The sequence below is a fragment of the Megascapheus bottae genome, chromosome 28 (assembly GCF_031878675.1).
Source record: "Megascapheus bottae isolate mThoBot1 chromosome 28, mThoBot2.hap1, whole genome shotgun sequence".
NCBI lineage: Eukaryota > Metazoa > Chordata > Mammalia > Rodentia > Geomyidae > Megascapheus > Megascapheus bottae.
In genome coordinates this window covers 7,150,503-7,165,639 of record NC_143536.1, presented here as the reverse complement: position 1 = coordinate 7,165,639, position 15,137 = coordinate 7,150,503, and the positions used below count along the sequence as shown (strand labels likewise).

Here is a 15,137-nt window from a genome sequence, read left to right as displayed (position 1 = left end):
GGTAAAATTTAGGGAAGTGGGCAACAAAAAGATACAAAAAGGAAGTGGTGCTGTGGCTCAAGTGATAGAATGCTAGCCTTGAGCTGAAGAGCTCAGGGACAATGCCAGGCGGAGGAGAAGGAGGAGGAGGAGCAGGTAGAGGAGAAGGAGGAGGAGGAGCAGGAGGAGAAAAACGCATAACAAGTTAAAATCTTTTTTTTTTTTTGGTCAGTTGTAAGGCTTGAACCCTGGGCCTGGGTACTGTCCCTGAGCTCTTCAGCTCAGGGCTACTGCCCTATAAAATTATATTATAAACATTAAAGCACTATAGAAAACTAAGCTATCTAGGGCTTTTCCAGTGATAAATTTAATAATTAAAATAACACAAAAGACAAACTCTACAAATTATTATTACTATTACTTATTTCTCAATAATCTGCTTCTGCTTCACATTTCTTCCTGGCATTGAAATACCATTCCTGTTAAGACATTGGTGACTCACGCCTGCAATCTTAGCTACTTGGGAGACTGTGTCAGATTTGAAGATAACAGTTCAAAGCCAGCCTGAGCAGGACAACTACCAGCACAAGAAAGTATCCAATACTAGTATATAAACACTCATACAGTAATATTTGGTTATTTCTGCAAAATTCATATGCTTCTCTATTTGCTTTTATACCTACATCTCAGAATACACTTTTTGTACTACCAGTTTCTTTCTTCTCCCTTAAACAGCATGACTTTGTTCGGCGGGAACGGCCACCTCGAGTCCTCATTGACCTCATACAGAGGACCAAAGATGCTGTGCGTGAGCTGGACAATTTGCAGTACCGGAAAATGAAAAAAATCCTCTTCCAAGAAACTCGAAATGGACCCTTGAATGAGTCCCAAGAAGATGAAGAGGTAAGTGTGGCTTACTCCAGCCTATCCTCACAAAAGGTCTACCATGTGAGAACATTCTGGATAGAAGAAACACTTTTGAAGATAACCCTGCAGTTACACCCTGAAGAGACACACAAAGATCCCAGAAGGCATGCATAGAACATCTCTTACCTAAGGCAGATGGTGAACTGTCATAGAAGCACATGGCCATTGTCAGGTCCTTAATGGGAGACAAATAAGTGGCATTAGTGCAGGTGGCACTTAAGGCATGATGTGGATGGTTTTTGACAAAGTGACACGGACAGATGAGTTTAAGGTGATTGAACACTTGAGCCTGGGCAGCTTAGGCATATGTCCATAACAAGGTGAGTCAAAAGGTCTAAAGAGAAAGAGTAGGTTTGGGATTATTTGAGGATGGGATTTGTTGAATTTAAGGTCGTAGCATACTCCTCTTGATACTATGGACAGATGGAAGATTTCTCAGGCAAGGTAGGTACCTGGTTCCTAACACATAAAAGAGAAATGGTTGAAGACAAAGAGGATGATGGTTGAGCCACTGGAAAGGTAATTATCAGCATTTGGTTGGGATACACAAATCTGGAATAGAAGAAAGTGGTCTGGTGTGGGGAAGTTGGTTGGAAGTCAAGAGCCTTAAGTAGTCACGAGTCAAGATGTAGAATGGGATGAAGGCCTGTGTCATACATGAACTGAAGGTAAAGTAGATCTCAGGAGGCTGATATCTGAGGATTGCAGTTTAAAGCCAGCCCCGGCAATACAAAGCTATGAAACTCTTACCTCCATTTAATCACTAGAAAATGGGAAGTGGGGCTGTGGCTCAAGGGTAGGGCAGTAGCATTGAGCTGAAGAGCTTAGGACAACACCCAGGCTCAGAGTACAAGCCCCATGACTCCCCCGCCCCCCAAAAAAGAAAGTTCACAGCTTTAAGTAGAGAAATGCAGTGGTGTCAGATACCAGAGAAGTCGGGTCAGACAAAGACAACCCCCCTCCAAAAGACAAGAAAATAAAAAGGTCCTTGTTGACCTTTGTTAAAGCAGTTTCACAGGACAGGTAGTGGATTGCTGTGAGTTGTGGTTGTGAAAGGGATTGGAAGTATGGTTCTGTTGATAGAGTGGTAACCAATGAGCAAAAGTAGAAGGTTCTAAGTTTGAGCCCCAGTCTCAAACTAAAAGAAAAGAAGATACAGACAGCAAAAGTTATTGTGAGATTTAGAATTGAGCTAAGAAGGAAATATGAGAGGGTTCAGCCTGTGCACAGGCCCATAAATATGGGGCAGGCTGTTTCATGTTTATATGCAAAAGATATGGAGCTGGGACAGAGACACTGAAGGCAGAGCAAAGAGATGTAAGTAGAGAAGCTAGAGAGAATAAGAACAAGAGAATTATTCCAGGAATTAGCTTTGAGTAAGTAGAAACAATAAAAAGAAAGGAGTGAAGAATTTGTGTTAGGTTTTTAATATAAAACAAAACAAAATTATTTTACCAATAATCTTAAACACAATACTTAGGAAGTAGAGTTGAACTATAAAATGTCTTGATCGCATATGTAGAAATGGGAAAATTAATTTATTAAAATACAATATATTATGTACCATTTTATATTACCCAGTGATTCCTTATATTGCCATGACTAAGTAACAATTCATTAATATTATCTGGCTATAGTATAGTTCTTTGAAAATGGGGTTTATTTGTAGCTAAGCCAATTTAATTATATTATTTAATCTTATATCTGAAGATATTCCACTGTGATGGATAAATTATACATTCAGATTATTTTACCATTTCTCAAATAGTCTTTGGACCAACAGTGATGAATGCCAGTATTATTTAACAGAGATATTTAATAAGACTACAGAAGAAACATGATAGAATTGCTTAAGGGAGGCAGAATTTAATTACCTGTCTAGGACAGTAAAATTAATATCCCTGCTCAGACATGAAGTTGCCCAGTAATGACGCACACAGGAGCATGGAGCTCATTGCATCTCTGAAAACTTCCCATGCCATTTCAGGTCCAGGGACCACGGCTATGACTGCAGATACCCTGCAGGTCACCTGCCTGGTGGCCAGTCCTCTCTCTAGCACCGTGGTGCTCCATGAGCTCTCACACACCTGGATTGCTTCTTCCCAATAGTATGCTCCTTGTGTATGATTAAGCCCTAGGATAGGTGCGTCGAGAACTTTGGGACCCATGTCCAGAACTATCCTGGAGGAAGGCACAGGGCTGAACCGGACTCACTCCATAATGAATAGCCTTCCCCCCCCCGCCCCACCCCCCAGCCCCGCAGGTTGGCCAAAAACCAGCCCGCCACTGTGGAACTGAACATGCTTAGTTTCTTGGTCAGGGGATTGGTACTTCATTCCCAGTCTTTTGGTTTCTAACCATGATGCCCCATTTCTCTAGGATGGTGAACATGGGAGCAGCCTGACCAGGGAAATGGACAGTCTGGGCAGCAACCATTCCATCCCCAGTGTGTCAGTGAGCACCGGCAGCCAGAGCAGCAGCGTGAACAGCATGCAGGAGCTCATGGACCAGAGCAGCCCTGAGCTTACCCTGTCACATGATGACAACGGCACAGTAAACTCCAGCTCCTCCATCATGCACAAGAAGGTAAGTTTCCTGGTGGTCCTTGCAGCTTGAGATTTGCCACCCTGGTGAGCCAAGTTTGGCCCACTTGGCCTCAAGATGCTTTAGTTCTCCACTTGGCAACTGAAATAAGGATGGAAACCAAACACTGACAGTTTCTTTCAGTGAAAAAGTAGCGCATAGCCTCACCTATGCCTTTTTCTTCATCTCCTCTGCCTGCTCCCATGTCCACTGCTGTCAATAAATAAAAGTTAAAAAGTCTCATATCACAGAACCCAATCCTCCTTTAAACCTATGTCCTTCAGATGGCTAGCCATCAAAGCTTCCCAGTGGTGATCTACCAATCGTTCCTTTTTTCCCCCCTATTTTCTTTCTGATATCATTTTTGGCAATTCTTGGGATTAAACTCAAGGCCTCACAGTCATAGGTTGTTTTTGTTGTTGTTTGCCAGTCCTCAACTACAACCAGTGGCTCAAGCCTGTAGTTCTACCTTCCTAGGAAGATGAGATCTGAACAGCCTGGACAGCTAAATTCTCAAGAGTTTCATTTCCAATCAGACAGCAAAAGAGGTGTGGCTCAAGTGGTAGAGTTTCAGTGAGGCCCAGAGTTCAAGTCTCAGTACCAAAACAACAGAAAGAAGCAATGCAAAAGGAGCTGAGGTGGAAGCATGGGGCCAAGAAGTTGAACACAGTCCTAGTAAGGCCTTGGGTTCAATCCCTAATCCCCAGTACTACCATAAAAAAAAGAAAAATGAGGTGCCAGTGGCTTACACTTGTAATCCTAGCCTCATTTTAGCTAAGGCTGAGATCTGAGGATTGTGATTTGAAGCCAGCCCAAGCAAGAAAGTGTGTGAGGCTCTTTTGTTTTTTGTTTTGTTTTTGTTTTGTTTTTCTGCAGGAGGGAGGGTGGGATTGCCAGTCCTGGACTTGAACACAGGACCTAGGCTCTGTCCTGAGCATCTTTGTGCGCTACCACTTGAGTCTGCATCTATCAGCACTACATCCAGCTTTTTCTGAGTAGTTTATTGGACATAACAATCTCACAGACTTCCCTGCCCCATCTAGATTCAAAAGTGATCATCAGATTTCAGCCTCCTGAGGGCTAGGAGCATAGCCTACTGGTAGAGTGCTTGCCTAGCCATGCACGAAGCCCTGGGTTCAATTCCTCGGTACCACATACTCAGAAAAAGCCGGAACTGGCTCAAGTGGCAGAGCACTAGCCTTGAGCAAACTGTCCAAGAACAGTGCCTGGGCCCTGAGTTCAAACCTCAGGACTGGCAAAAAAGCAAAAAAAAAAAAGAAAGAAAGAAAATATTTCAGCCTCCTGAGCTAGGATTGCAAGTGTGAGCCTGGCTCCTTCAGACTCCCATCTCCAGTTAATCATCATAAAACTGGAAGTTGAGCTGTGGCTCAAAGTAGTAGAGTATAAGCAGAAAAACTCAGAGACAGTGACCAGACCCTGAGTTCAAACTCTAGGACTGACAAAAAAAAATCACTCTTTCCCCTCCCCCCAAAAAATTGAAAGCAAAAGATAGATGGAAGAGGGAAAGATGAAATGAAATGAAAACTTAAACATGTTGTATCTTCATAATATCCACTTAGTCCTTACACCTGAGCTTAAAAATAGATGTTCCTCAATGTGTGGGAATTAATGCACCATTTATCTGGCAAATATCATGTAACCCTTCTATTAATTACAATAAAAAATATATTAAAAAATAGATGTTCCTTAAAAACAAAACAATGGAAGGATTTTAAACTCTCAGCAGAAATTTGTGGATATTGAGCTCTTAAGAATGATGAATTTAGTCTATAGTTCTGTCTGCTGCAGGTCAGATGTATTTTACTTTGGACGGGTCACAAACCTTGTACTGTACAACTTCACAGATTCCTTCTAACATCTTGTATTTCTGTTCCTGTAAAATCATCTTTCCCCACCTTGATCGATACTCGTCCTTGAACTCAGAATCTCCAGCTCTTATCTGCTCACTACTGCTCTGCCATTTGAACTACACCTCTAGTTCTGACTATTTGCTGATTAATTAGTAAGAGTCTCTCAGATTTTCCTGCCTGAGCTATCTCTGGACCAAGATCCCCAGATCTCAGTCTCCTGAGTAGCTAGGATGACAGGCATGAACCACAAACACCAGGCAACATTCCTGTAACCTTGAAAGAAGCAGCTCTCCCCTATCCTCCTCTAGCCTGGACAAGGCCTGTTTCTCTTTTATATCAAGAAATGTCAAACCCACTTAGGCATTCCCTTGTAAGTGGGTTTTTCTAGAAGCCACTAGGGCACTCAGTCCCTTCGACTGTATCCCTTGTAGGGCCAGGGGACACTTATCTCAGATTGGAATCTCCAGGAAACCAAGCTGAGATAGTTTAGCCCTGCTGGAGTTCTTTGTTTAATTTGGACAGCCCTTGGGATGAACCCCCATGGGAGAGGGCAGGGCACAACACTGGGCACAGCAGAAACTGAGTTACACCAAAGTCTCCTGCAACCAGCCCCACAGACAGTTTTGGAGCTAACTCAGCCCCTCTGAGTTGTCTAAGCTGGGCAGAAACGGACCAAGTCTAGATGCCCTGGCCTGCATCCATCATGGAATAGAAGCAGATATGCTCTGAAGCAGAACCCCCCCCACACACACACAAAGGAACTAGTATTAGGAAATGACAGCTAACAGCATCCCCATGCAGCTAGGACCAGAAATGCTTCCGGGGATCCACAGTGCATTTCAGACTCTATCATAATTCATGAACCCAGATTATTTTAGAACTCTGTGCCTGAGCACTGTCCCTGAGCTCTTCAGCTCAAGGCTGCCACCCTACCCCTGGAGCCATAGCCCCACTTCCCATTTTCCAATGCTTAATTGGAGATAAGAGTCCCACTGTCTTTTTTTTTTTTTCATTTTATTTTTTATTATCGAGGTAATATATAGAGGGGTTACAGTTACATTCGCCAGATAGTAGTAGGTGCATTACTTCTCACACATTGATACCCCTTCTTATGTTTTTGTCCCCATTTCCCTCCCCCCCACCCACAGTCTTTTGTGCCCAGGCTGACTTTGAACTGTGATCCTCAGATCTCAGCCTTCTGAGTAGCTAGGATTACAGGTGTGAGCCACCGTGCCTGGCTAGTAGTTTGTTTTTATGAAATATTTACTAACTCTGCTGGAGTTCCTGTCCAGAAATTCAGAAAAGCCAGCATATCTTCAAATTATTGTGTAATATATTTTATACAGTAGTATATGCCTGTATATCCCAGTTATTTGAGAGGCAGAAATCAGGAGGATTGCAATTTGAAGTTAACCAGAGGGAAAAGTTAGCAAGATCCTAATCTTAACCAATAAGAAGCTAGATGTGATACCACATATTTATAAAACCAACCATGCACAAATATAAATAGGAAGATGGCAGTCCAGGCCAGCCTGAGCAATGAGTGGCATCCTATTCAAAAAAACAGTAATCAGCCAGCACTGGCGGCTCATGCCTGTAATCCTAGCTACTCAGGAGACTGAGATCTGAGAATCATGGTTCAAAGCCAGCCCCAGCACAAAAGTTCATGAAACTCTTATCTCCAATGAACCACCAGAAAACCGGAAGTGGCACTGAGGCTCAAATGGTAGAGCTATTGCCTTGAGCTGAAGAGCTCAGGGACAGCGCCCAGGCCCAGAGTTCAAATCCCACGACCAACAAAAATAAAATAAATAATAATAATAATAAAAACAAGAAGAAGAAGAAGAAGAAGAAGAAGAAGAAGAAGAAGAAGAAGAAGTAGTAGTAAAGCTGAGTAAAGGGCTAGAATAAAACTCAAGTGATCTGTACCTGCCCAGCAAATACAAAGCCCTAAATTCAAACTCCATCACTTCAAAAAAAATTTTTTTTGTCAGTCGTGAGCCATAGGGCCACTTCCAGTTTTCTGGTGGTGAATTGGAGATAAGAGTCTCATGGACTTTTTAGTGCCCAGGCTGGCTTTGAACCGTGATCAGATCTCAGCTTCCTGAGTAGGTAGGATAACAGGAGTAAACCACCGCACCTGGCTTCAGAAAATTTTTATTGTATAATAAATTGCATTCTAGCCATTACTTCATTATCCTATTTCTTCTTTTTAATCCTTATCACTATATAAATGTACATTGTGTATTAATTTATTATTTCATGAATAGGATGTGAAATCTACCAGGCAAGGGTCATGCCTACTTGGCATGGTATCCCCAATACTTAAAAAAGTGTCTGGCACAGAATAAGTAAGTACACTGAAGTACTTCATGAAGTACTTACTTCATTTCAAGGTAACTATGGAATTAACAAATGAATGAGCAAATCAACCAATACTCTGCTTACCAAAAATTCAATATCTCATATTTTGTTCATAGGACATAGTGGCTTACATAGTGGCTGCTTAGATAATTTTAAGTATAAAAAAATAATTATAATCTTAAGTATTATCATGATGGTTTGAAAGAGTTAATGGACAGTGATAATACTTGAAACAATAAAAACATGCCTGGTAAATACTAAAATATTTTTAAAAGAGGGAAGAGGAATTTTAAAAATTACCTTTAAGTAGTTGTGCAAAAGGGTTACCATTCAACCTGTCATTTTGTACTAACAATGCAACTTGATCAGTAGCATCCCTTTCTTCATTCTCTCCCATCCCTCCCAAGGGGTGAGGAATTTTTATCTCTCTTGATCATTACAATTAAATCATAAAAGCAAAACAGACCAGGAGTTTGGCCTAGTGGTAGAGTGCTTGTCTAGCATGCAGGAAGACCAAGTTCCATTCCTCAGTAGCACATACATAGAAAAGCCGGAAGTGGTGCTGTGGCTCAAGTGGTAGAGCACTAGCCTTGAGGAAAGCCCAAGGACAGTATTCAGGCCCTGAGTCAGTCCCCAGGACTGGCAAAATAAATAAATAAATAAAATTACCATTTTATACAAGAAGTAACTCACTTTATTTGTTTTTGGTCAGGCATGGGGCTTGAACTCTGGGCCTGGATGTTGTCCCTGAGCAATTCAGCTCAAAGCTATTGCTCTAACACTTAAGCTACAACACCACTTTCAGTTTTCTGGTGGTTAATTGGAGATAAGAGTTTCACTGACTTTCATCCCCAAACTAGCTTTGAACCAACATCCTCAGATATCAGACACAGGAGTAGCTAGGATTACAGGCATGAGCCACTGATGCCCAGCTAGTAACTTATTTTTGAAGGCTGCATGTAACTAGCTCTTGGCTTACAACTAACTGCCACATATCACAATAAAGACAAATTTTTAGGGATGGGATGCAGCTCAGTGGCAAAGCGCTTACCTAGCAAGGACAGCATCCTGGGTTCAAAAAAGAGAAGACCAAAAAAATACAGTTTAAAAATAAACGAATAAGCTGGGCCAGGTGGCTCACACCTATAATCCTAGCTATTCAGGAGGCTGAGATCTGAGGATCACCGTTCAAAACGAGCTCGGGCATTAAGGAACAAGAGATTCATCTCCAGTTAATCACTAAAAAATGGGAAGCAGGCCTGGGCATGGTGCTCATGCCTGTAATCCTAGCTACTCAAGAGGCTGAGATCTGATGATTTCGGTTCAAAGCTAGCCTGGTGAAGAGCTCAGGGACAGCGCCAGGCCCAGAGTTCAAGCCCCTGGCCCACCAAAATAAAAAAGCTAGCCCGGCCACTAAAGAAGGAGAGACTCTTATCTCCAGTTAATCACTGGAAAACAGAAAGTGTAGCCTTGAGCTGAAGAATTTCTGGGACACCGCCCATACTCAGAGTTCAAAGCCCCTGGAGAGAACAAAAGAAGAAGAAGAGGAGGAGGGGGGGGAGAGGGGGAGGGGGAGGAGGAGGAGAAGGAAGAAGAAGAAGAAGAAGAAGAAGAAGAAGAAGAAGAAGAAGAAGAAGAAGAAGAAGAAGAAGAAGAAGAAGAAGAAGAAAGGAGAAGAAGAAGGAAGAAGGAGGAGAAGGAGAAGAAGGAAGGAGAAGAAGGAAGAAGAAGAAGAAGGAAGAAGAAGAAGAAGAAGGAGAAGGAGAAGGAGAAGAAGAAGAGGAGGAGGAGGAGGAGGAGGAGGAGGAGGCGGAGGAGGAGGCGGAGGCGGAGGCGGCTATGGCTCCAGGGCTAGGGTGGTCGCCTTGAGCTGACAGCGCCCAGGCCCAGAATTTAAGACCAACAAAAAAAATAAATAAATAAGGACAGATTTTTGCATGACCTTGAAACCTTTCTTTGCATAGAATTTCAGGTTACATTTTTTGCTAGAACTCTACCACTTGAACCACAACAGCACTTCCTGCTTTTTCTATGTATATGGTACTGAGGAACGGAACCCAGGTCTTCATGCATGGGAGGGAAACACTCTACCACTAAGCCAAACTCCCAGCCTCTTTTCTCTCTCTCTCTCTCTCTCTCTCTCTCTCTCTCTCTCTCTCTCTCTCTCTCTCTCTCTCTCTCTCTCTCTCTCTCTCTCTCTCTCTCTCTTTATATGGTACTGAGTAATCAAACCCAGGACTTCATGCATGCTCGGTAAGCACTCTACCACTAAGCAGTATTCCCAGTCTTTTACTTTGCCCTTTTTACTGGTCAGTATTTTACCATTTTTATGGGAGGGATCAAAGAAATTGGCCTTGAGGGGCTACACTGTTTTGATTTAGTTCTCCCTTGCTTCAGTGGCCTTTCCCATTATTTTTGCTGACCAGAGGGGCAAAGCCACATATGGCAAAGTAAAAATCAAATCACATAGGAGAGCCCAGCACCACCACCCATCTCTCTCCTGCCCCTTTTCATCTTCTGCCCTAACCCCTTCCACCCTTGCCTTGCCCTTCCCACTTGTCCTCCACTCCTCTACCTCAGGTTTGGGTGACCACACCTGCTGCACAGCCATGTAATAATTTTGAAATGAACAAAACAAAGGAGAGACTGAGAGTTTGCTGATCTCTACAGCAAAAGTGTGGGCGTCAATAGAAAGGCCTCACATCATCAGAAAAAAAAAAGCCACTTTTAGACACACTCTACACACACTGCATGAAGGTGTGCTTGTGTGTGTGCCACTATTTTATGACTTTCTTAGAATACAGAAGTGGCAGGGTTTTTTTTTATGAATACACATTTGAATTCTGTTAAATAATCCAACAGAAAATGTCATTTTCTCAAAATCTCTCCAGAACTGTATTCTTGAGCTTATTTATTCAGCAAACATTTACTGAATGCAAACTAAGTATCAAGTACTAGGTCAGGTGCTGGGGGGAGACTGAATTTTTTTTTTCAAATTATATTTGCTCTGCCTTATAAAAACCCACAGCCTCAGGATAAGATTGACAGATAGGAGTTGTGAAGCACTGTAGTAAAAGTACACCCAAAACACATTGTAGTCCGGAGGAGTTCTGATTCATACAAATTTGAGGGAAATGACCACACCATGAATCTTCAACCCAGAAGTTTCATGCCCAACACCCATGGGGACACATCTACAGAAAAAAAGTAAAACCCCTTGTCTAGAATATTATAATCAGACAGAGAGACATTAGAGCCTAGGCAGGGAAAAAAAAGACAGCCTGATTTTTTTAATATTTTTAGTTGGTAATTTAATTATCCATATGATTTTGACTTAACTTTACCAACCTTCTTACCTTTCATGAACTTAGAAAACAATGTGGGGCTGGGAGTTTGGCCTAGTGGTAGAGTGCTTGCCTAGCATGCACGAAGACCTGGGTTCAATTCCTTGGTACCACATACATAGAAAAAAGCTGGGAGTGGTGCTTTGGCCCAAATGGTAGAGCTCTAGCTTTGAAAAAGCCCAAGGACAGTGCTCAGGTCCTGAGTTCAAGCTTCAGAACTGGCAAAGAAAGCAAGAAAGAAAGGAAAAAAAAAAAGAGAGAGAGAAAATACAGTGTGGCTTTTCATTTGATGAACAGGGCACTGAACTTAAAATATTAACTTTTTACCAGACATAAAACAAGCCATGAAAATTATACCTATTTGTATACAAATAACTGTGATCTGTTACATAGCTAGGTGAGTCAACTTAACTGTTATTTGAAATGTGGCTGCTGCTACATATTTGGGGTCTCTCCCCATCAGTGTGTTTATTAATAAGTTAGCCAATACCAAAACTAAGACTTGTGTTAGTATTGCATAGAAAACCATAAATCTCTCCCTGATTGATCTCTGATAATTGGCAGCATTTTAAGAGACTATTGTATTAAATCAGTTTGATTTCTGGCATAAATATGATGTACTAATAAATACATAGTTTAAAAAAATGGCATCAGGCTCCAGTGCCCTCTTTAGAACATTAAACCCAGACAATGAATTTCAGTGGTAACCTATCTCCCAGAAAGTAAAGCAAATAATTTTAATTGATCCTTTAAGCAAATTCTTCTGTGTTTCAAAAACAAAGGCTAACTTATAGCCCAGGCTGGCCTCAAACTCAAAATCTTCTTGCCTCAGCCTCCCCAGTGCTGAAATTACAAGCCTGTACCACTACATCCATCTTAAGAAGTATATCTTGAGGGCCCGGAGTTTGGCTAGTGGTAGAGGGCTTGCCTAGCATTCACGAAAACCAGGGTTCAGTTCCTCAGTACCACATACACAGAAAAGGCTGAAAGTGGTGCTGTTGCTCAAGTGGTAGAGCTCTAGCCTTGAGAAAGCCCAAGGACAGTGCTCAGGCCCTAAGTTCAAGCCCCAGAACTGGCAAAAAAAAAAAAAGTGTACTTTGAGCCTATAGCTTAGCCTGATAGAACTTTCTGCATAGATGGCCAGATGGACACATGTTCTATATCCCATTGTCCACATTGGCTACCAGCCACCACCTATGGCCATTAAGTGTTTGAAATGTAATTGGTAAACTTTGGAAATGAATTTTACCTTTTATTTCCTTTTATTTTAAAATCAATTTAATTCCAGTAGCCACATGTTGTTAGCGGCTATCCTACTGGACAGCACAGCTGTAGAAAATGTGCTAAATATGATGAATTTGCCCACAATTGAAAGTTTCTTAAAGACATTCATCGAACTGCCATATATAAATGCAAAACAATATTTAAACATGGATATCACAGTAACTACCTGCCCTATATATCAAAACACCAAAAGAAAAGATAAAAGGAAAACCAGTCTTATAATAAATTTAATCATAGGTCTTGGCTTTTACATAAAAATGTGGATGTAAAATTTCATTTCCCTCCAAAGAATTTATGTGTTTTGACTTTTTTGACGTTCTGGACAGTAAGACAATCTTGTATTTTCTAAATCTATTTGTGTCTTGCTTTATAGAGAAGGAAAGCACAATTGGGAAAATTTCAAGTAGTAATGGACAAAATGCAAAACTGACCTCTCTCATAAATGGTTTCTCCTAGAACCCAGGGGAAATAGGGGGTTGGTCTCTCCTTCCTCATCCTGAGTGTGTGCAATAAAAACACCCCACAGTTGTACATGATTTTGAGCCACAAATTACTAGAAAAAAAATTTTTTAATCTGAAGCATTAGGGCTACTCACTGACTGACCACTTCATCTTTTATTGAGCGGAGAAGCCTAGAAGTCTTTCCCCTTTAAAAGTCATCCCGGTTAGATCTAAGAAACATCCATTATTACGCTTACAGGGAATGTGCTTTTTTTATTGGGCGTTAGAATGAGATTAATCATCTTTGTCCATCAAGAAGCACAGGCTTGATTAAATTAGTCAAGGACATTAAATTCTAGCTTTGCTTACGCTGCTGACATACCCATGCTGAGTTGAGGGAGAATTTGAGAAAGTATCATTTGGATGGAATTGTACGCCTGTCTCTTTAAATCTAAAAAAAAAAAAATCCTTTCAGAAGCTGTAGAGAGAAGGTGCTAGAACTGTGTACGATCATGACTGGAAAGCAGGATCCCTCAGTGACTGCCGAATCTTCCGAGCACAAGCTAGAGAGGCAGTTCAGCACAAGCCTCCACTGATTCTAAAAGCAGAACGATGGTCCTGCCGGCCAGCTCTCAAATACAATTCAATTGAGAGCACAGATCTTTCAAGGGAATGAGGCGGGGGCTCGCTTTTATGTTCAAAGCCACCAGCATCCTCCCCGCTAGACATGGACATGACATTTTTAAAGGAATTCTTTGGTTACAGCCTTTTAAGCAAACCGTTCTAAGGAGTCTGTACATTGCATTGTTTTTTCTATTCTTTTTTTCTCGTGCATGTATGTAATTCTGGAGGTAAAGAAAAAGCCTGCCAGGGATTCAGAAGGCATCCCACTAGCGATCAGCTGACATTCCTAACTGAAGGCTGCAATGTGTTGCTTATTCATTTTGTACCGTGGGAGCTGCGGGGACTAGCAGAGAGCTAAACTATGCATTTCAAACAGCAGCGCTTGTGCAGAAAGAGGGGTGAGAGAGAGGCAGCCGGCGAGGAAAGAGCACAGCTGGACTTTCTCCTGGTTTTTATCCATTTCTGCAGGGTCATGTATTCATAAGGGATGAGGCGGGCCACGGCGATCCCAGGCCTGTGCCGCGGCCTACCCAGTCAGTTCAGAGCCAGGCCCTCCACTATCGGAACAGAGAGCGCTTTGCCACGATCAAATCAGCATCTTTGGTAAGCAAACACCCCTCTACCCACCTTCCCTTTCCTTCCCCTCCTCCCTGTCTGGCAGCCTCTCGCCCTCCCTGAGCTTCTCTCGGCTTCATGGATGGGAGGAAAGGAGTCAAGAATGTTCTCTCCCTCCTTAATAATTTTATTCATTTTAGAAAAAAAAAATCTGTTGGCATAGCAACCTGATCTCAGATATTTTAGCATTCTGTATGGCATGGGAAAAAAAAAAAAAAAAAACCTTTGTGTGTGTGTGTGTGTGTGTGTGTGTGTGTGTGTGTGTGTGATTGTGTGTATTTGTATATGCTGTATATGTAAAATAATAAGGCCTTCCAGGTGAGTTGCTAGCCTATCCAATTTTTTAAGCAATCTGTCTTTCATTGAAATAAATAATGCTAAAATGTTTTAAAGGTATTGATGTATGTGTATGCAGGGGTATGTGCCTCTTTTATGTAGAGATGCATGTGTGTCTGTAATGAACACATACATACACACATGAAAAGATAAAACATAATTTTTTTTAATATATGGGTGCCAGTTAACATCTCTAAATTGTAGAAAAAAAATCAGATACTTGCTTCCCAGGGATGGATTGCTGGTTCGTTCTGGTTCATTCATTTATTTATTACAACAATGGTAGTGGCTGTGCTTCCCCATTTAACCCCTGAAGAATTCCCTGGCACCAGTAAAGCCAGAAGGGCTTTGTAGGAGAGAGGAGGGGTGGTTGCAGGAGCAAAGGGACCGTGAGATCCTTCAGCATTTTTACTATTGTAAATGGGATTGCTGCATGTCCTTGTAGTAGCAAAAGGGGTGTGTGCTGGAAGAGTTAGTTTTCATGCCTCCTCCCCTTGGCCCCCCACGCGTGCGCGTGCGCGCTCACACACACACACACACACACACACACACACACTCACATCGATTCATCCTTGGCATTCTAAACTCTCTTTAATCTTTCCCTCTTGCATCTCATTTCTAAACTAAAAGGAAAATTGTTGAAATATTAGTTGTTTTGTCCAAATGGATGTTAGAGGTCACATGGGCAAAGAAGAAGAGTTAGTGTACACCGCTCGCTTGCTTGGCTATTACATTTAGAACCTGTGATGACGTCATCCAAGGCCGACCC

The 15,137-nt window shown here is 41.9% G+C and overlaps 1 protein-coding gene across 3 annotated transcripts in view; it reads left to right on the top strand.

Moving 5' to 3' along the window:
* Taok3 (TAO kinase 3) overlaps nucleotides 1-15,137 on the top strand; it is a 136,076-nt gene that overhangs the window by 85,881 nt on the left and 35,058 nt on the right. For all 3 annotated transcript variants that reach the window (XM_090320206.1, XM_090320207.1, XM_090320208.1), the window contains 3 exons: nucleotides 715-882; nucleotides 3,286-3,492; nucleotides 13,886-14,020. In XM_090320206.1, the coding sequence (XP_090176332.1) occupies nucleotides 715-882; nucleotides 3,286-3,492; nucleotides 13,886-14,020 (510 nt within the window). The remainder of the gene's footprint in view (nucleotides 1-714; nucleotides 883-3,285; nucleotides 3,493-13,885; nucleotides 14,021-15,137) is intronic.